Here is a 23,619-nt window from a genome sequence, read left to right as displayed (position 1 = left end):
CTTACAAATGATCTCAATCTCATTAAAATTTATGTCCATTAGGAATAATTAGTGAAACTCCTAGCATTAATGAATTACTTTGATATTTTCATTTTTTCTTAAGATAACAAAAGATCGAATATATCATGATCACTTACTGACAAAATACAAAAAAATACATAAGTTTATGGTCAAAACCTAGGTCCTTCTCATCAGATAAAAAGATCGATGAGTCACATACACAGTGGCCACAAAAATTCTTGTGCATGTCATTTAGCGATATCAGCAGTTCCCTCTATCCTCCACACAATTTTTAATTTTTTCTCATGTTCTTCTGGACAGAATTTTCCATAGGAAGCTGAAAGTCATTAAAACAGTCCTTAATGTTTGCTTTCAGATCTTCAATGCTATTCTTAAAATCTCACATGTTTTGACTTTGGGGTTACTCTAGCATGGTGGTTAAAAGCATAGGCTCTTGAACTATACTACCTAGATTTAAATCTTTGCTTGGCCACTTACTAGCTACAATATATGACCTGTTAGTCAAGTCAATTAAGCTCTTTGTGCTTCAGTCCTCTCATCTGCAAAATGGTGATAATAATAACACGTATACCAACGATTTTCAACCAGTGTGCCATGAAAATTTTTAAAACATGCAACAGGTTTAGTCAGGGGCACTGACCTCTTTTCCCTTAGACTGTCAAATAAAAATATGACAACAGCCAACACAACAACATGAGTCCAGCGTGAATGAATCAAAAATGTATCTATTATTTTGTTAGATGAGCAAAAAACATATATTTAGGTGCGCTGCAAAATTTTAGTAACTAGTTTATGTATGACATGAGATGAAAAAGGTTGAAAATTGCTGATGTATACTGTCAGGTTCCCATGAGGTTTATACACATAAAGCTTTTAGAGCAGTCCATGACACAAAGGAAGTACTCACTAAATATCACCTCTTTATTATGAAGTTAACATTAAATGATACTTTATTCATCACCTGGTCCAAACCACATACTTCATAAATACAGAAATTGAGCCCGGAAAAATGAACAAAAAAAAATTGATAGAGCCAAGACTTAACTCAGAAGCCTCCTACCTTCTAGTCTTATATTTAAGTTTTTGAAGGAAAGAAACAAACAAAAAATGCTTTTAAAAATCCAAGAGTCCCTGAAAAAAATTGTGGAGAGAACTATTTATTATTCTGTTACTCATAAGAGGATTGCATTAAAAACTTCTTTACCTGATGCCAATCCTGTCAGTGTTACAACCAGCCATCCTGACCATGCGTCATACAAACTTTTTGTCATTTCCCATGCTGATTCTTTCTTTTTGCTGTTGATCTGAAATTAGAAATGTTTACGCCTTATTTTTCAAACTAAAAATAGAAGCCACGATTATACTCCAACAATTTTTCTCAGTTATTATACATAGCACAGTCATTTCTACACTAAATAATAGGAAAGGTGGGTTTGGGACAGAACCAATATCAGCTGCTATACCTGTAAACCAGATGACAAACGTTTTACTCAGAGACATGTATTTTAACAAGAATACCTCAGAATTTGAGAGCAAGGAGTCTACAAACCACATAAAGTCTGGCCCAGACTGGTCTAAATTATATCAAATTTAGCTTGTACATGTCTTTTATATTAACAGAAATAAGGCATTATAGCTTGAAATGTCTCTGCTTCTAGGAGTTAAGTGGATTATTATATTCTTTAAAAGGTAAGGTCAGTTTATGATAGTGCCCCAAAATGTAGTATAGAATAGTCATATGAATAAAGTGGTGCAGTGGAATGAGTGCCAGCCTGTGAACCAAAGGGTCGCTGGTTCGATTCCTAGTCAGGGCACATGCCTGTGTTGTAGGCCAGGTCCCCAAGGGGGGCATGAGAGGCAACCAACTCATTGATGTTTCTCTCCCTCTCTTTTTCCCTCCCTCCCTTTCTGTAAACAAATAAATAAATTTACAAATACATTTGTAGGTCTATAAGTATACAGGAATGAAGAGCTCCAATCCCATGGGTGGGGTTCAGAGGCTCTTTCATCACTGTGTAAGGCAGAAATGTTCTCGACTGAATCTAGTGGAGGAGGTGAGATTAGCAGGATGTCAACAGATTTGATTTCCAGGTCTCACTCTATTAAGACATAAGAAGCCAAGTCTTCCCTCTCCTAGTAAGAATGCACTTCTAAACCTAAAACCCTAACCTTTTCTGACTGACTAGGATTGCTGTTTCTGAAAGCCATGATTCTACTCAGATGGGGAATCTAATCAACAAAATGAACAAACAAAACTGAGATAGACCCACAAATGGAGAGCAAGCTGGCAGCTGTGTGGGGAAGAGGTTGAGGGTTGGGTAAAGGGACAGAGTAAAAAAGAAAAAAAGAGAGAAAACTCATGGACAGGGACAACTGCTGGGGGGGAGGGGTTGGAGGAGGTAGAAGAGGGTAAAGGGGGTATAAATGGTAATGGACTAAGACCGGACTTGGGGTGGTGAACACACAATACAGTGTGCAGATGATGTGCTGCAGAATTGTGCACTTGAAACGTGTACAGTTTTGTTAACCAGTGTCACCTCAATTAGTTCAATAAAAAAGAAAAAAGGCCGCATCCTAGAAACTTCAGTACTACTAGCTACTACGAGCATACAGGTAACATCGGCTATGAAAAAAGGGGGAGGGAGCAATTTTCTCTGCCTAGGACTTCAGGCCTCAAGTGCCCCACGGGAGGGCTGCAGCTGGGAGTGGATGATCTGGTCTACTTCAAACATCTGGTCTATTTTCAGCTTCAAGATGCCATTCAAAAGACCTAGTATGTTCTAAGTTAAATGACACAATTTTACTCCTATTTTACCAATCATAGATATTAACCATTCTTTAGAATTGAAGGTGGATAATTTTTCAAAAATAATCTTTAAACCCATGCTGCCTTTTCTCAAAAATAACTGGAATGTTTAATAAAATACGACATTAAGTAAAAACCTGGAAATCGTCTAAATGTTCATCAATGTTATTAAGTAAATTGCAGTACATCTACGTAATAAAAATTTCTGCAGTCATTAAAAGAAAATACAATAGATGCAGTGTCACGCAGAGGGAAAAGCAGAGTGGATAAAAGTGTGTATAGTATGCTACAGTTTATACAAGAAAAATAAGTATATAAATATACATGCTTGTATTTTAAAAAAATAAAAAGATAAACCATAAACATTTAAATGTAAACCATTACTTAGAAGAGGAAGAAGGCAATAGATTGAAAGGAACAGGGGTTTTAAAACAAAGTCATAGTATGTACAACCCTAGTGGGATAAACACTAAGGACAAAAAGTATCATAAAAAAGAAAAAGAAAACACTAAAACTCTTCAGTAAGCGTATTGCTGGTGATGGTGTCGGTAACATTATTCTTAAACTGTTGTATATGTACTGTGAAGTAAATCAAATGACTATGTATGTGATGTTGAGATTTATGGCATGGATGAAAGGTGATAGAGATTTAAGAACTAAAGGTTAAGTAAAAGCCCTACAGTACTGGATTTAAATGAGAAGGCTGCTGTAAACTTAAGAGGCAATCAATGACCAATTCAGAAGCAGTAAGTATCTCTAGTGCCCAGACTGTCTCTAAACCATTTTTCTTCAAAGGAACCAGAGCTCCTTGGAGTAATGGCTGACTCCAGGTTTGGGGTAGAGAATGTGTAAGATGAGCTAAAGATCATCCTGTTTTTCCAGAATACATCAAAGTCTCCTAAGGATGTGTCAAAGGATACATGCACCAACCAAAAGAAGCTCCCACTTGTCAAAATGGAATAACATAGACATCAATAAGCAGAATAATTGTGATGATTAAGACACATCAAATACGTTTAAATTCATGAGTGCATGAACATACAGAAACAAAAATCAAGCAAGCAAACAAAAACCTCAACTTTGGGGATGCTTGGGAACCATATAATTTCTAACTTTTTCCTTTTCTCTACAGTTTAACTTATGGACATCCAAATAATTGGTATGAGGAAGATTCTCTTTATAGAAATATTCAGGGTAATAAAGGAGGAATAACAATTAGATTACCACCATTTTGCAAAATAATGAAGTAGTAGTACATCTGAAATGACATAATAATGTTGAATTGCTTCAAATAATGTGGTGCAGGAGGACTACAACTATAATAAAGGTTTAGGAGGAAAAAAAGAATTAGGTAAGTATGTGCACTGACATTTTTTTTAAAAATTAATGTTTTAAGAACAGTATAACATCTATGTGTAAAATTTCCCACCTTTAAAAAATTTTGTTAATATATATATGAGCACAGAAAACATTTGACTTATCTAAAAAGAGGTGATTGATATGATTAGCTAGGACACTTACTATTTCATAAAGTTACATTATGTGAAATGTTTTCAAGGACTGTGGACTACTTTTATAATCAGAAAAATGGGGGGGTGTGCTATGGTTTTAGTTTCAATTTTCTCTATAATTTTATGGGCATGGTGTCTTATTGATACTTTCACACTGCCTCACTTTAAAACACATTTAAACTCCAACCTGAATATATTATTTCTAAGTACAAATGTTATTTACCTAACAGTGACAAAAGATACAGGATTTATAGTGTGTCTGATGTAGGTTCATTAAATTAGAATAGTGGTTCTCATAGTGTGGGACGCAGACACCCTGAGACCTTCCCTAGTGGTTTTCAAGGTCAAAATTATTTCCATAATAATACTAAAGCATGATGTGCCTTTTGCATTGTGTTGACATTTTCACAGACAATGCAAAAGCAGTAACAAAACTGCTGGCTCCTCAGCACAAATGAAGGCAGTGGCATTTAAATGCTAGTGGTCATCATATTCTTCACTGCCACATAACCCAGTAAAAAAATAAATCCCATTTTCACTTAAGAATGTCTTTGATGAAGCTGTAAAACTATTGTTCTTCAATCACTGAGTCTTTTTAATATTATATGTGATGACATAAGTGTTCTGTCCGAAGAAACGGCATCTGTGTGATTTGAGTTACAAATAAACTGAACACTCATATGGAACACCATTTTTACTTGAAAGACACTAAACTATGGTTTTTCAGACTTACGAATTTCACAGGGATTTTCTCAAACATTAAGCCAAGTAAGCCTGTCCTTTCAAGAAAAATAAATGGGTATTTGTTTCCAATGATAGAGTTTGAGCTTTCAAGTAAAAATTAGAATTTTGGAAAACCTATACCCCATTACTGTAAGAATGACAGATTCCCAATACTTAAAATCTAACCTGAAGAGATGAATACTGAAATTAACAAATGTGGGGTTTTTTTAATATTAAGCAACAAAAAGTGTCAACACTTAAAAGAACTGCGTAATTCAGTGAATCAACATATCTCAAATGATCAATCATTGCATGATGTTAAAATCATCTATTTAAAGTTCAAGGTGAACCAGTGGATTTTAATGTAACAGAAGACAAAGTTCATTGATACAGTTTCAGATTACACACAGCAACTAACCTTTAAGAAAATACCATTTGTCACTTTGGTGCAGTATCAAAGAAGAACATCAACAATGATCTAAATGGTTATTAAAATACCCTAGCTTGTCCAATTGTGAGGTTGGCTTTTCTTCATCCACTTTAATTAAAACATTTCAAAAATGACTGAATGCAAAAGAAAATATGAGAACCCAGCAGTCTTTATTAAACCAGACAACAATAAGATTTATAAAAATGTAACACAATGTCACTCACTATTTCTTTTTTGTAAAATAGTTATTTTTCATAAACAAGTGTTTTTATGTAAACATGAAATGGGTTTATTTTTAGTTTTAAATGAATTCCTTTTAAAATTTCTCAATTTTTATATTTAATATAGTAATATCAATTAATGTAACCACATATACTAAAGCTCCTTAGGCATCCTCAATAATTGTTTATAGTTTAGAAAGGACCAGAGGCAAAAAAAAGTTTGAGAATCACTGAATTAGAACACTGATTTCACGTATTATGTCTTATTTCCAGTTACACCCTGTTTTGTTTCCAGAAAAAAACAAATATTGACTGGTGAATCTCAGAAGTAGTACTACTCATAAACAATATAATTCCAATTCCATGTTTAAAATCTATGCATACATTAATATTAAAAGTTATAACTAATAAGTACAAACAGTTATTTTAATTTACAAGTAAACTTATAAATGCAGACCCCAAAGTTACAAAGGACTTTCTGGAATCTAAAATTTTACTGTCAAAGAGATTTTTTTCTCTCTCATTTTTAAAATAATTTATTTTTGGATTATACCAATAAGTCACAATCAATACAACAAGACCCACAAATTGTACTTTTTAATAAAAAGTACCACTTTTTTGAACAGTGATTAACACTCAATATTAATTTGAGAAATACATCAGAATTCAAAAACTGAAGGGAGAAAAAAAAGAAAATAAACAAATATAAACCAAAAAAGAAACAAAAGAGCAAAACCCCATAAAACTATCTCCCAGTAAGTTTCTTCTTTTTGAATGAGGATTATGTAAGAAGTTTCCTCTTTTGCATAGCTGCTGGGCTGACCAAAACCAAAAATCATGCAGACTTCCAAATCTTGAACTTGGCTTAATCTTTCCCTGAAATCATAGGTGGTATTTTCCCTTTCTTCCCTTTCTATTTTATCTTACTATATACTTTTTTGTTTTTATTTTAACACTACCTCAAATCCTTTCTGGAAAGATATGTGGTATAAGTAAACTAAAAAAAAAGCTTAAATGTACTTTAATGCATAATACATATTTTGGCTGTCTGAGATCACTGGCATAAACATATTACTAAATGATCTAATTATGAAATATATTTTTTAAAATCAATGAAAATACTTACCCGTCTATGCCTTTCTCTGTCTTTACATTTCTCTCGCACCCAATCAATAGTATGGAAATCATCATATGTACCAACACCTGGAATTGGTTCATCCAAAAGATCCAGTAGGTGTGTAGAACTGTTAATGCTGCCTCCATTTGTCATTGTGTAATGAGTTCCTACAAAGTAAAAGAGGAACAATGATTATGTTTTATGAGAAACCCTGGTGAATTATGTGACCTTCTAAGAAATTTATTAGTAATAGTATCACTAGAAATAATTACAATAAAGTAGAGAAAATGAAAATTATCCGAAATCTGGAAATCAGGCAAAGTGATTATGGCATGTCCTTTCAAACTCATACTAGAGTATCAAAAATAAGTCTGCCTCATAGATTCTATTCCTAGACCGCTAAGTAATTTTGGACAGGTCATTGTTAAATGTTAAAAACCTTCATGAAATATGCTACACCTTACAAGAAAAGAAGTATTTGACATTTTTCTAAAGCCCTAAAAACTTAGAAAAGCTGGTACATAATTTCAAATAGGTGGTTTTGGCATAAGTGATTATAAATTACATCTTCAAATTATGTAGCATAATACAGATTTTATGCCAAAAATAATTTAGAAGTGTCATTTTAATGGAAATGTAACTAACTGATATAGAATATAGAGAGTGGCACTAATGTTTAAATAAATATTATAAAAATAAAACACAAGAAACCTGCTTATTTTATTCTATGACTTGAAGATTTACAGTCTGATGGTTTAAAATTACTCATTCACATTTATTACAGATAAAACTATCATAAATATCAGGTCACTCTATAAACTATCATCTGGCAAATTTAGAATCTGAACTTTCCCCAATCACGATAAATGCTCCCTAGATTAAAGCAAGAGATTATCATACATCAATTGGAGGGTGAAGGGGAAGGGTGAATTGCAATAAAAGCAACTCTAAAAACTAATTTTATTACTGATAAGATAGAAGCCAAATAAACTATACTGCAGGTTTCTTGATAATTCAAAGAAGCAGTGGAAACTAGCATTAATATAGAAAGGGTTAATATTTTAAGCAATATAAATAATATAAATACTGAATATTGTACTAATAAACTTAAATGTCTACTTACTTCTATCGGATAAAACAGGGTACCCTCTTATCTCCCAATTCAATACATTTGAATGTTTGCTTTGGAAAGTTGTAAAACTTCAAAAAGGAGAATGGTATATTGATTTCAGTGTTTTCGCAGAAGTACTCCAGGAATAAATAATTTATCGTTCTTGACTGAGGGTTTAAAGGCCCAATCCCTGCAATGACCCACATTCACTCACATAAAAATATTCTCTAAACCTTACACTTAAAGTGTCAAGTACACCAGCTCTTTCTTCCTCCCCCATCCTAATGTTATTCAGCAATTTCACTTTGTAAAAACTAAAATGCTGCAAATTTTCTTAAGAGGAAGCAACTGGAGAATAAATATAGTAAGAGTAGTAACTATCTTGACCAAATTGAGAATTAATCTCTGACTCTACTTTCCATGTAATATAACTGGTGATTTACAAAATTATTTTTGGAAGGAAGTGTCAAAAGCTTCTATGGACTTCTGGTATGATGACATCACTTGTGACCAAACATACATTAACTGAATCTTACAAGGAAAAACAAGATAAACCTAAACTGGAGGCAATTCCACCAAATAAGTGACTTGCATTCTTCAAAATGTCAAAGTCATGAAAGACAAAGTTTGACTGAGGAACTGTTTAAGGTGAAAGGAGACTTCTGGATTATTGGATGTGGGACCAGGAAAAAAATGTTTTGTTTTGTTTTGTTTTTTATATTAAAGAATACAGTGAGACAACTGGCAAATTTGAAAATAGCCTGTAGTCTGGATAATAGTACTGATCAATGCCAATTTTCTGATTTTGAAAATTGTACTGAGGCTGTGTGTAAGGGAGTATCTTTTCATAAGAAAATACACACTGAAGTATTTAGGAGTAAAAGTGCATTATGTCTGCATCTTATTCTTACCTGCTTCCAAAACAATAACATGTGCATATATGTATATATTCTACTTACACAGATAATAGCATATATAAAAACAAGAGACAGAAATAACAAATGTTAACATTTCAGGAATCTGGTAAAAGGAACATTATTTTTCAACATTTATCAGTCTGAAATTATAAGAAAATATTTTTTAAGTATACTATGAAAAAATGTTTTAAAAATGTACACTGTGATGTCGGGAACCGACCAACAGCTGACCTTTGACACAGTCGGGTTGGGTGAGACACATCTGCACAGCAGAGGCGACTGTGGTCGGATCTCCTGTCTATCTCTTCCTGTATGCCTGTCCCTGCTAGCAATAGTTGGTGGGATTTTTAGATTCCTGTGTGTTATAACAAAAACTCTGCACGATGCCTCTGATTCTGCGTGAAATGACTTGCTGACCACAGAACAGAGACCCCTAGCAACCCTAATGTTGCCTGTTTTCCTCACCTGGGAAGTTAAGGACAAAATTAAACTATGGGCAGACCAACTGCCAGAACGCTGAAGGAAGCTGTTGCTAGGAATGTTTCTTAGGGAGTCACCACCTTGAAAGCTTAAGATTTATTAGAGCCACTACCCCTCCCATACCCTGGACAGGAGTGTAAAGACACAAGGAGTTCTAGTTGAGAATAATAATCTCAATACATGGAAACAAACACAAAACATGCCCCCCCTCAAGGTGTATAAATCAAAAAACCTAGGTAAAAAAAGTTACCTAACAGACAAATTTAATCCTCAATGGGTAATAGTTGATTTCTATATACCTACAAATCACCCCTTGCGCCCTTTTAATTTAGACCAATTCCTGGAATCTTAATAGATACCTAGTTATTAATTGGCACCTGAAAGTTTGTGCCTGTATAGCTTCGTTGGCTAACTGATTAATGACCCTCTTGGTCAAAATAACCTTTGTTTAATATTGTTGATCTGTGGGACCTCCTGTACTTTTTGGTTATTTCTTTGTTTAATATGATTGACCTGTAAAGCCTTCTGTGTTTTTAGAAATTATTTCTATGGTCACCATTTCTGTTTTAATAATCACAGTATGCATTGAATATTGTATAACCTCCCCTATAAACATAAAGATTGATCTTTCTCAGTGAGTCAGTCGGGCCCAAAAAGCCTGGCTGTTCTCCGGCACCCCACCGGGTGTCTCACTTCAGTCTCTTTGCCTTAGCCGTGCATCCTTCGGGGACCCTGAGACCCTGCGGAGGCTGGACCCCTCCAGTATGCAAAACGATATATTTTGCAAACTTCAATCTTTCCCCAGTATGTACCCTTATCTGGTTAGAGTTTAAGAGAAAAGGACTACTGATCTTAATTATTACTCTTTTATGCAAAAAATAAAAAAGCAAAATTTCTATACCACTTAATGTGCATCCAAGACAATGTTATCAGCCCCAATGTTTGCACCAATGTACATAAATAGGAAATGAGGCATGTATTCCTCCAATCGACTTTAGAACTAGGAAGTAGAAAAGTAGAGACTATCAATCTCATTTTTATAAGGTAGCAAAAGGTATAGCACCATCATAAACTTTTATATCAGCCATGTGTCTTGCCTTCAGTGACTTTCAAATAATTACTCTGTAGAAACTACTCTGACATCTAAACTATGTACAATCAAAGTCCTGATTGAATGTATGATTTTGATTTAACATTTAGCCCCAGCACTCAATTCAGTTCCTTCACAACATGTCCCCTAAGCCTCAGCCCTTTCCCTACATTTTATTAACTTCCCATGGCAGCAGCAGGAAACAATGGCCAGGCCCTAACTAATGGTCACAAGTTATTGCTTTTCTTAAGCTGAAGTTAACATTATGCCCTAAGTTATATTTCAGTTCCTAAGTGAAATGACCCCTGGCTGCATCCCCATGAAACCAGACCGAGGGACCCCGAAGCTCACCTCAAGACCTGAAATCACGGTTTACTTCCCTTATTTCACTCTAGACTAATCGCCCAAACCCCTTATTCTCAATGGCACGGTTTTTGCTCCATAAAGTAAACCATCTGGGACTTGGATATTTTGGAACATGAGCTCATCTATTCTCCAGACTGACACCAATCCTAACAAACTAATTATTTTCTCCCCTGAAAACTCCTTCCTGTACATTTCTTTCAGTCTGTGTGTGCTGGCAAATGAACTCTCTTCCAGCTCAGTAACACACATGTACAGTAATTCTAAACATGTAAACACCAGAAATAAAGGACTCAACACTTTTTAAACCAGAGGATCCCATGGATCAATGTACTATGTTTTGTAGCCTTTATGTTATGTCCTTTGGAATTTCTAAGGCTGCCACTGCACATGTGAAGGTGGAAATCAGCCAGAGCACTTCGTGTCCCCAACAGACTGCTTAAAGGTCAGTGTGTCTGCTCATACCTATTTACTTCCACGTGACATAGCAATGAGGTTTGAAACCATGTAGTATAGAGGGAGATGCTGATTGATCTTGGTTTTGAGGGAGCCCACAGAAACCAATTTCCCCTCTAAATTATTTCTAAAAGAGGTTTGGGTGCTTCTTATGGCTGTTGCTATCAAATTGGCTTAGACAGTAAACAAGACAAATTTTGTTATAAATATATAAACTTTTTGCTGAGATAGAGCTGATTAGAATATTTCTTGGACTCTGATAAATATAATTAAATGGAATCTCCTGAAGGAGGAAGGCAGACATTTCAACCTGGCTTTAACCTTTCTCCTTTTGCTGATTCTTGTTCACTTTATTGGGTTATTGACAACTGAAAGGTATCATACTGAATGTGATGTCAGTAAGCATTTTTAAATCTAAAATCTATTATTGCAAAAAATTGCTAAGTAAAATTTAAGAAACAGCCCTGGCTGGTGTAGCTCAGTGGATTCAGTGTCCCAGGTTCGATTCCCAGCCAGGGTACATTCCTGGGTTGCAGGCCATAACCCCCAGCATTGATGTTTCTCCCTCTCCCTCCCTCCCCCCTCCCCCCCTCCCTCTCTCTCTCCCCCCCACCCCCTTCCCTCCCTAAAAATAAATAAAATCTTAAAAAAAAAAGAGGCACGGTTAAAATAACAAAGACAAAAGCTACAAAACAAATAGTTTAAAAAAAAATTTAAGAATCAGCTGGCCATTAGAAAAATATTCAGACCTATGTTAGCTTATGTGTGATACTTCATGTACTTTCTTTTACAGTGTGTTCTGCCAAACATGGAAATCTGAGCAGTACAAAAGAAAACAGGAAAGATTTTCTACCCTACTCTAAACTGGGTAGGGAACATTCACTTCTACTGGGAGCACTGGAATACCTACCTATACATCCCACAGGAAGAGTAGTTTTAAAGGTTTTATGTTTCCTAACCTATCATTTCTTTGTGTCCAGTTTACTGCAACCTAGATTTGTATAAAGTTTAACTTACATGTATTAAAATGAGATCAATAAAAATAAATTATATCTGTGTTAATAAAATGTTTATAAGCGACAGTACAAGTTAACCAATTTCAGCTTCAACTTTGTCTTATGCACAAATGAAGCAAATAACCTGTAGGTTACCCCACAAGCACAAATTAAAGTTCTCTCATGTATAAAATACAATTCCCTCTCTTCCCTAAAATAATGTTTCAAGAATTGATTAATTAGGAAATTATAACATGGCTTTCCTACAGCAGATATTGGGGAGGAGCTGTAGAAGGCAAAGAGGTTTATGAAATGAAGTAAAAGTGGTGAGGCTACACTTCCCTGATTACACCTTTCTTTGTCCTCAATAAAATCTCTTCTATAGTGGAATTTTATTACCACAAGATGACCTAATCTGCCCAGGACTTCCCATTTCTCAAAGCACATGCAGCTCTCGTTCATTTATCTATGAAGACAGTAGTAGAGTCGTACTGGAACACTTTTTGGAACTATAATCAATGTTCCTCAGCCACCAGTACTTCCTTGGCCTCTCCACCCACCTTCCCCTACAGTGCAGGGAGATAGCAACTGCCACAGTAACAGAAATACACAGCAGATCCTAGAGAACAAGATTCGGTAATGTGGCTCCTGAGTTTCAAATTTAGACTTTTGAAACCCATATAAAAAAATACAATCTTAAAAGTCAATACCTCTGAGTTGCAAGTGATGGGCTTCTGAGTTTTAAAAGGCTTTACGTAAAAAGGCTTATTAGAGTTTGTACATGGATTAGTGTCCTGGATTGAAAAACAAACTGATGAAAAACCAATTCTACATAGCTACATAAGGTTTGCCGGAGAAGCATGAAGAGGGAATTGGATAAACAAGAGTTATAACAGACTGGCAACTGGTTTCAGCCTTTAACATTTTCTATAAACCAAAAATATAGATGAGGTTATACTGGCTACACTTATTTATAAGCTTTCCATTACTTAGCATATTTTCATTACTAGGCATACTTTCTAAAGCCATCTCAAATAATTAAATACATATGCACATCACTTTCAATGTACTTCAGATTATTACATTTAAATGTTGTGACATACCATATTTTAAACTTCTGGGTTAGTCTGCATTACAGACAGTACGTGGAATGAACGTATGTGTAGTATACTTACTTAGTCATCCTCTTTTTCAATTTATTTTTAAAATCTTAACCTTTTTTTGTCCTTGCTTTTTTATCCCCAACCCCATATTCACATATTCAATATTAATAACCAGGTATATCTCCAAACTTCAAATAAACACATTAACCAGTAACTGTCCTCAGCTTAGGGTTATTATTTGTGTAATGGACCCTTGTTTCTGCCAACTGGTAACTGTTTCCCTTCTTCCTGTAACAGAATCCAATTATTTTTAGGAAATGTCTATTCCTCTATTGTATGCAATCCTGGTGAGGGCCTCAGTCACAGTATCCTCCCTTCCCCAGCTAAGAAAAAGGCACTTGATCCAAGTTAAACTAATCAAACTTTATCTCCTAGAAATGTAAAACCTTGAGCAGAATGATACAAAGACAGAAGGAGTCTCTTAATTTTAACTGAATTTCAAAAAGATATAGGATAGCTCCTGTTACCTGATTCCCCGGGTCAAGGATTGTAGGGAAGTGCAATCTGAAAATAGTAGTTCCCAAATTTAACACAAGAAAAAATTTTTTTTAATTTTCTAGAAGTCTGAATACCAGATAGCTGCCAGTGACTGTCCTCTACTATTTGCTGAAAAACAGCAACAAAAAAGACTGGAGAAAAGATCTTTTCAGTGTCCTGGTAAGGAAATTCCATGACCTTAATGCATTTTGAGGTCAAATTCCAGTCTTCCACCTATTAACTACATGATCCAGCACAAGTTACTTACAAACCCTTTTAGGTACCTGGGTTTTCTCACCCACTTTAGGAATATGATATGTGGACTGGAAATAAATCCTGTGTGTGTGTACGTGGCGCATGCGTGCGTGTATCTGACGAACAGCAAGAAGCAACAAACACAAGCGATTGTTTCTGCTCAAATATTCTGGCATTTAAAACTTCATCAGGCTGCATTATATTACTTGTAAGGTATTAATCTTTACCATAATACTGACAATATTACAAAGAGGAGGGGGAAATCTTACAGATTTGACTAATGAGTTCTACCACGACTGTATATTGAGCAAAAATCCTGGAGATTTCTAATCGATAATGTAATTCATTATACCTGACATGGACACAGAAACAAATTTCCAAAAAGTGTAGTCAATGACCAGCCTTTCCATATCTGAACATTATATAAATCAAATTATCACTAACAACATTTCATACTTCAAGTATCACCAACACTAAAATGCCTCAGCAAGCAGGAAAAATTATTCAATTAAGTGAGCTGTGACTGGCATGTAGCTTTCTTGCAAAAATAACTTTGTTGATAAAAATGTATGCCTTGTTTACTTTTTCCCCAAAGAACTTGATAAAATTCAAGCATACCTATATAAACACAAATTCATTATATACTAATACTGTAATATAAACAAAAAGTTTTTATAATATCTGTAGGAAAATTTAAATTATTATTATTTAAAGTAATATTTTCACCAATGGGAAAAGAACAGTCTTAAAGAAAAGATGCTGGGACAACTGGCTACCCACACACAAAAGAATGAAGCCGGACCCCTACCTCACACCACACAAGAAAATTAACTAAAAATGTATCATAGACCAAAATGTAAGGGCTAAAACTATAAAACTCCTATTAGAAAACATAGGAGTAAATCCTTGTGACTTTGGATTAGGCAATGGTTTTGCAGACAAAACACCACACACAACTAACAAAAGAAAAAAACCCCAGATAAACTAGACTAAATAAACTACAATTTAAATAATGTTTCCTACCTAGAGTCCAGATATTGTTACTATCTAATGTCAAATAACAGTAACAATAAACCAACTAACATTTACTGAGGACTTACTTTGTGCCAGGCATTGTTCTTAGCACTTTACATGTATTAGCTCATTTAATCCTCACAACACCCCCATGAAATAAGATTCACTATCTTATTTTATAAATTAGAAAAATAAGGCACAGAGTTAAGAAATATGCCCAGAGTTACAAAGCTATTATTAAGTAGTGGAACAGGGCTTCAAACCCAAGCAGTCTGATTCCAAAGTCATTTCTTACCACTATGTAATACGCCTAAAAAATAATTTCATGGTTTGTTTTCTTGTGTATTTTAAGATATGTGGACATTCCTCTCCAAGTTAGGTGGTGCCTTCTCCCCAAACTTGTGAACATGTATTTAGCTCTCAGACAATTAATACAATACTACCCATCACCACCATCATGCCTCTCTGCCTTTGGTTCCAAACCACTTGTCCTATAGTATTTAAAATACTGCAATGAAAAAAATATTGCAATGTAGTCATGGCACTGCTTCATTACCAGCACTCAAGTCCCTACGCTTTAGCAGTCAGTAACACACCCTATTCTCATCCTCAGGTTGTTTCAGACTCATCTTAGGACACAGAAGCCTACCTTTACCCGAGAAAGAGTTAACTGCCTTCCTGGGTGTATACTTAAGAAACTGGTTTTCAAACTTGTTTGACTGGCCCACTGCAATAAACATTTCTCGATGACACAGTATACAGATATACCTAAGTAAAACCGAAGTTTAGTATACTTACTATTTAGCATATGCTTTAATACTTCCATTTTTTACTTTCTTTCTTTTTTATAATTGATCATGACCCAACTGATTTCATAAACATTTTAAAGCCTGATACTTGAGAAAGACTGAACTACAGAATACAACATTAATGAAATTATCTGCTTTCCCATAAAAAAAAAACAACCCTTTATATTCCCACCCACTAGCCCTTAATATCTATTTGGTGAACTGGTATCTATTAATATGTTTGGTATAAAATAGTACTTAACAGGTGCACCTTAAGCTGAGCATATTAGTAAAGTCACACATCTTCAACAGCCTATGTCTTTTTTTTTCCAAAGGGAAATATCCAAATAATAATTTTACATGAAAAAGTAGGTATATATTTATTTTCTTAGAATATTACTTACTACCTCTGGGTAATCTCAAAAGATGTGAGGGCAGTGACTGTTATCATTTAAGCTCATAATACAGATTACTCTCCTACCACACATGCATAACACACATTCGATTTTGTTAAATTATGGAAGACGGCAAACAGAAATCCAAAACTCTACATATTCCCTAACCCAGTTTCTTTTGTATATTAAGAGCAGGAAGTCTAGTCCCCAATGTATTCTCTCTCTCTCTGTGACCTCACTCATAAGAAATGGTCATCCTGGTGAGAAAAGGGAAAGTAAATGTTGTAAATTGATAAAAGAAGTTCCAGAATGTCAGCAGACTCCCAAATGAAAAATTAAAAGGGAATGGCAAGCACCATGCCTAGGACTTGTTGGTGGTCAATTAAATGTCTGCTGGATAAATGAATAGGATAAATAAAGTGCATGCTCTTTAAATCTGTTCTGCCATCCAGTCTTATTTAACTGCCATCTATTTAAATTGCAAAGACTTGGAAATTAAAAACAAATCCCACAGACACTGAGCAAGGATATAAAACCAGTCTGTAGCAATGCTGAACATATTACCCAGTTCACTGTTTTCTTCTTTGATCTATTACTACTCCAAGATACAAAGGCACATCCTTAGGTAGAGATAATAAAGTGGATATTAAAACATCTATATGTTCCAAGTTCATTTATTATCTATGCATATGATTTATATATTACATGAATAAAAAATTATGAAATTCGCTCTCTTAAATGGAACAAAGAATGCAGAAACTAAAGTAACTCCATTTTTATCTAATTATGGTTGTAAAGGACTACAAAACTTACAAATTAAACATATGTTTATTAAAAACATAAACAAAACTTTAAAATACAATTTAAGCCACCAGTCTCCTCTAACTTCCTACAGGCACAAAGACAAGACCTGAATGCTGGAAAAGAGAGCCAAGTTTACAAACCTAGCCTATGCAAAAGACCTGCTCAATGAAATCCTGACACACACAAAGCATTTCCAACTTACAACAAGCAATGTGATGGTATAAAATTAACCATAATAAAGTGTAGGTTATTTTTAGAAAATAGAGCTAGACATAGTAATATGAACCAGATTTTTTTGAAGATTTTAAATTCAGATGCTGTAGGCAAATAAACTTAAAGACAGGCTTTGTTTTATACTATTGTCTTAGAATACAAAGACTGTCTGACATCAAATAAAGAATATTTGTTCTTTTAATTTATAGACACAGAGGAATTAATTGGAAAAAATGATTTTATTTTCTAGTTGGTTAAAAGATTGGAAGTAATAGAAGTACAATAACAACCTGATTCTTACAATCATTTTACAAAGAGCCTACAAATGTTCCTATAGCAATAAAAATACCATCTAGCACCTAGATTTCCAAATAATATGCAAAAAATGCTAACTACTAATACTTTTAGGAGGGAATAAAAATGAACAAATCCATATGTTATACTAAGAACAAAAAAAACTACTTAAATATATCTCTGAACTAATAAATGTCAAGAAATGATTTAAGGTAGAAACTTAAAAAAAAATAAGACTCCAAAACTTTTATTTCAATAGGAAGGTCACACTTCATGGGGTTTAAGACTGTTACTAGTCTGGCCTTCAGGTTTCCTCTAGGATCCGGGACTCTTCCACCCTCCACCCTTCTGTATTCCCCCTTTAAGACCCACTGAGATACAACGAAACTGACCAGGGAACACAGGAGGCATTCACTCCCACCAGAGCACCCACTCATTCTACCCTCTCCCCCAGAAACAGCGTATCAAATTCCTGTGGGTACTCGAAGACCTGGCCTACTTTGAACAAAACATTTGTCAAACGGAGACTGATTTTTTCCTCCCCTAAAGTCCAGGAAAGAACATCTAGTCTGAATCATTCACTAGAAATTTATTAACTTCCTTGGGGTTTTGTTTGTTTTTAAATTTGGGAAGCCTTCGCATGCCTCTTCCAGACTCAAAATGCCAAGTTATTGCACGTATATATAGTAAAAAGTAGTATATACCCACAATTAGAGTATGAGCCAAATCATCTGGATCAAATCCTGACTTTTATCATTTCCTTACCTCAGTTCTGTCAATGGAAATATGGGTATTAAAACAGCACCTACACTTTTCAAGCCTGCAATGAGGATTAAAATGAGTTGTTATATATTAACTGATACACCTAAAGCACTTAAATAGTATCTGGCAAACAGTGAATTCTACACTAAGTATTAGCTATTACTAATATTACTATTACTACCACCATCTTTCTCCACATTACCAAGTAGTGCTTAATATATATACACAAGAGCTCAAAAATTCTTTGAATGAAACAATATTAAAATAATTTTTAAGATCTCAAGGCCCAAAAGATCAAATCCATGATAGGGTCTGGTAGGAGAAAGAATTGAGCCCCCCAAACTAATTAAACTTCTTGAACAAATTAAGAAGAAAGTCAAAGCATAAAACTGACAATCCAAATAAAGCAAGATTTTTTTCCTGATAAAAATGAGACATTTTATAGAATAACTTGATAGTTTCTACACAGGAAAATTACACCAAGAGATGGTTAATTCTAAAATGTCATAATTTCTTATCTATCAATAATATATTAACTAATTCTATTTTTAATCTCCTGACATTTCCAGGCTCTAGTCTTCCTACTTAAGCAGGAAGCTACATCACTTACCATCTCACCTAGAACAGCAGTATTAAATTTAATTTACTCCACAAAGGTAATCCCTAACTCTAGAACTCTGAGTTTCAGTTTACTTTATTGGTATTCCTCTACAATTTCATACTTCCATTATCTGTCTCTTTGCCCTTTATCAGCCTGAAGAGATATTTCTAGTCATTATAATTTTGTCCTGATTCAGTTTTCTTGATTTATGTTAGCTGCTGATCTCCACATCTCCAGTTCCTTTGTGCTGACCCATGGCTACAATAGCTTATAAATTATGAAAAACAAATAACCTCTTATCCACAGATACTAGGATACTGCAGTACAGTCAAATAAACCTATTAACTGGCTCATTGGTACTATAAAGGCATAATTTTACTTTCAAATAACATTAGCTTATATCAATTGAGTAAGTCTCATCAAGGAACAAGGAAAACTATTTGGGCTGCCAAGAGACCTTATGCAAGATTCCTAAGGGATTACTTATGAGTATAACAGAAACAAAAAGCTTACATTTTAGTAATAACCATTATTAGTAACCATGCCTATTCTCACACAAGCTTTGGCTTATTTCTTACTATTTGCATATCTTATACAGAGATGAACTTCATAAGCAAGTTCTGTCATAAATTCTGTTGAGGACTGTTAGCTTAATACTGGTAATTTAAATTGCCCAAGCCTAAATCTTCTGGTTTATCATCGTCAACAAACAGATGTTGTAAGAGCTCAAAGAAATCAGTTTGTCTTGTTTTACAGTTTAATTACTTACTAATTAGCAAATACTGTGACATCTGAACAGTCACCATTCATCCAAGTTGTTTCCTGTTTAAAGAAATCCCTACCAGAAAAGGAGTGATGGTAACACAGGAAAAAGTACAGTTAATGAACACATTAAGAACTGGGGGGAGGAAAAAACCCCAACAGCTCTGGGTGGTAAGATTATGAGAAACTTTTATTTTCTTCTTTATGCTTTTAGGTATTTCCCCAAATATTCTAAAATTATATAATTATTTTATATATTATTATATATAAATTTTATCCAAAGGCCAACTGTAAGAGAAGCACAATACTTCATATGTAACATGAACCTCATATAATTTTTCTCAAAATCTGAAAAGCAAGTTTTTACTAACAACAAAATACTATGGATATATAATGTTATAACTGTTCACAGCCTAAAACAGTATCTAGTAGACAATGTAACCAATAAATATTTGTTGACTAAATTAACTTTTTAATTCTAATGGAACTTAACACTAAAAAAAGTGTATCAGAATAAAATGTAAGTAAAACAGGCTGAATATGCTCAGGAAAATCATGACTTTATTTCATAAATAAAAATTTGTACTAACTATAAAATAAATTTATAATACTATAAAGTAATTCAAATTAATGTGGCTCATAAATAGTTTTTATGGATGTGGGTCATCCATCTAAGATAGTTTTCTTTAAGTTAAATTTTTCTTTTTTTTGTCTAAAACAATTGCCAACAGTCTATTTTTAGTATAACCAGTTTCAGAAAATGGAATAAAAGTAAAAGCAGTTTAATTAACATGTACTCAGTTTTAAGACTTTAAGAGTACCTGCCAAAAGATTTTTATGAACGCAGAGTGCTTTCCTGGTTTTTTACAAACTATTGATTATTATTTTTTCTGACATGTAAAAATTACTCTAAATATTTTTATTATATCAATTTTTAAAAGCTACCTGTGTAAAACAGTGTAATGTTGATCAGTTGAAATGCATATTATATGAAAAATATTAATATAAAAATGTGTTCATCTTTATTGCTGTTTCAGTGTTCTAAAATGCTGGTAGAGCTTTTACTATAAATTTACTTTGTGGTGTGAAAGCTACATGGTAATTGGCAGCAGCTGAAATATAATGGTACATAGACAAACACTTGATTTCTCGTGTAAATTATAGGAAACATAAGTCTCCGAAGGAAATAAAACATTATTTTTATAGGTGTCAAGCAATACCACATTAGTTAGCTGTAAAAGAGGATTAATTCATTTTCCCAGTTAAATAGAAAGAGGATTTCACACAGAACATGGAGCCGGAGTCCGATGTGATCTGAAGCAATACTAATCTGCACAGAGAAAACAATCAGGACTGTACAACATTCAGAAGGTTTCATTTGCCCCTTATTAACAACCCAGGTCAAATAAACAACATCTGCAATATTTAAAGGGCAATGGAGAACGTGTTTAAATTAGAGAACCACCCAGCCGCATGCAAAACATACCAACAGAAGATTCATAGCAAAGGGATGGTATTACCTCTTTTATGTAATTCCCTCAGGGGAATATAGTCTCCTCCCCCGTCATAAGGCAAATAAGGATCAGAAGAGGCATCCATGATTAGAATTTTTAAAAAGAGGAAGAAAAAGAAAAGCTTGCTAGCTTAAAAAGACAGTGGCATTTCTTCCACCCCTGCAGCAGCAGGCAAGGGAGATGCCATATTTGATGAGGGTTAGAACTGTATGTAGTTCAATTCGCTGAAGCAACTGTGTTCTTCCACAGTGGATGATGTCATCAAAGGGAAATAATTGCAGCCCGGTTGCTAGTGGCTACAATCTAGCAAGGCTTAGAGGCGGAACAGCCTTCTTAATCAGGTCCTGCTACGTATTATGATGACTAAGCTCCAAGTATAACAGACAAAACTGGTTTGAGAATTTTAAAGCACTCACAATACAGCTTCTACAGCACCGGTGGCAACTACAGTAAGACAACAGAGCATTATTTCTTTTTGACTTCAAAATAAACATAGAGAAGAGCAAAATTTTTAATATAGAGATGTGTACAGGAAATTCTGGATATAGACAATGCCCCTTTTCATTTTCAACGTAGAAAAATAGGAGCAACACTCTCATAAGGCTGTGTGATTTTATAATATGTGTACTAATTTTATACAGTAATGTCATGCGAGTCATAAAGAACTAGAACATATCAAAGGCTTCAAGAGGCTTGGTTTTAAAAGTCAGTTTTTAATGATCTCAGTGTACTTCAGGCTTCTTTGTAGGTTCAAAATATTTAGTAACTGAGTGGCTGAATGGTGTTTTATCTCACTAATCCCTTTCAGCAGCCTCGTGCTTCCTTCTTTCAAGAACTAACTAGTAAGACATTCTAGCTTTTGAGGAAAAAGAAAACTTATCAACATAATAAGTAACTTAGCTATTGTTTGCGAGACAACGCAAAAAGAAATTTAATAGGTAGGGGGTTTTCCTATCCTATCTCACTATTTTCTTATCTCACAAATACTTCGAGCTCTAGAAACAACAAAAGGCTTTTAGTAAAATATGTTAACTTCCATTGCGTTTTTCCCGGAAATTTTAATGAAATTCAGAAATAAAGCAATTCTTTTTGTTTCAAACTGCCATTAAAAAAAAAAAAAAGCTCATGCTCATAATTTTTACAGTTACCCCTGAGGTAGTTCCTTTGGACTAAGGGATTCTCCTTCTGAAATAGCAGTATTGTTACAGCACCACTAAATAAAAAATGGGCTATTCATTAGAAGCAATTCCAAAAGATTCAAGAGGTTCTCAAAAATTTGTTTTCCTAAGTACTGAATGAGCCAACCTTGAGGTCCAGTCCAATTCAAGGCATTTATATAGGGACTGGGGTAATGAAAAAAAGGTAGACTCAGACGGCAGTAAAGAGAAGAGAAAGTCTATTCACTTTGTCTAGTACATAGTACAGTTTAGTTATTTGGGGTATTTTTAAATTTGGTTAAATAAAGTTTTTATATTTCAAAAAGTATGAACCTCAGAGAGACAGACATTCTCATTAAATCTCAACTGGGATTTTGGGAAAAGGGTTTTAAGAAAGGAATATAGACCAGAGTTAATGCCATAGAAATATTCTATCTAATTCTGAGTCTATTAATATTTATATTGCTGTTGTGATTTTTTTGTTTATATTTTTCGAATTTTCTTGGAAATAATTTTTTAAACAAGGAAAGCTTTGAAAAAGAGCTAACTTGACTACATTAAATATGATCATCTGTGGTCATTTGATAAGTAAGTTCTACTATTATAAAACTTTAAAAAATATATGCTATATGGCATTGATAAATATTTTATTTAATTTTTATGACACTATTTACATTTTTTCATGCCTCTATATAAAATGAAAATCTATCTACTAGTTCTCCTGGTAGACAGTGTCTTAACTTGTTTTTCCTGACTTACAACTTAGTCACAAAGGAAAAATGGAAATGACAGCTGGACAGCACTAACTAGAGGAGGAAGAATATCTTCCCCATAAAATATGACAGTATTGCGTAAGTAAAAGTTTTATATCATAAGTATTTATGAATTATTTTTAGTTAACAAAATATATATGCACATTTATACAATATATAAATTGTACATATTTTTACGGAGTTCAGTTTAGAATGAGACACACCTAACTTAACAACAGTTATCACTGAGGAAGGAATGAGGTGGAGAGTGGGGAAGATGATGGCACCTTTAGCTTTTCCTTTATATAATTCTACACTGTTTTAAATTTTTAAACATATATATTACACATTTAATTTTTACATAAATATATTACTTTTGTAATACAAAAAATCTGTAAGTTTTAAAATTTTCAAGAGTAAACAAATG

The 23,619-nt window shown here is 33.9% G+C and overlaps 1 protein-coding gene across 4 annotated transcripts in view; it reads right to left on the bottom strand.

Annotated features, from left to right (window-relative positions):
• The window catches only part of CLCN3 (chloride voltage-gated channel 3), a 76,322-nt gene that overhangs the window by 25,394 nt on the left and 27,309 nt on the right, over positions 1-23,619 (bottom strand). For 2 of the 4 annotated variants that reach the window (XM_028521883.2, XM_028521880.2), the window contains exons 3-4: positions 6,839-6,996; positions 1,226-1,325 (exon numbers count right to left, since the gene is read on the bottom strand). In XM_028521883.2, the coding sequence (XP_028377684.1) occupies positions 1,226-1,325; positions 6,839-6,996 (258 nt within the window). Of the gene's footprint in view, positions 1-1,225; positions 1,326-6,838; positions 6,997-21,289; positions 21,649-23,619 lie in introns of those variants that run through there. The other 2 variants (XM_028521881.2, XM_028521884.2) reach the window with 2 other exon arrangements.

The sequence above is a fragment of the Phyllostomus discolor genome, chromosome 8, assembly GCF_004126475.2.
Source record: "Phyllostomus discolor isolate MPI-MPIP mPhyDis1 chromosome 8, mPhyDis1.pri.v3, whole genome shotgun sequence".
Taxonomy (NCBI): domain Eukaryota; kingdom Metazoa; phylum Chordata; class Mammalia; order Chiroptera; family Phyllostomidae; genus Phyllostomus; species Phyllostomus discolor.
Note: the sequence above shows the minus strand (reverse complement) of the source record. Positions and strands in the feature narration are given on the sequence as shown.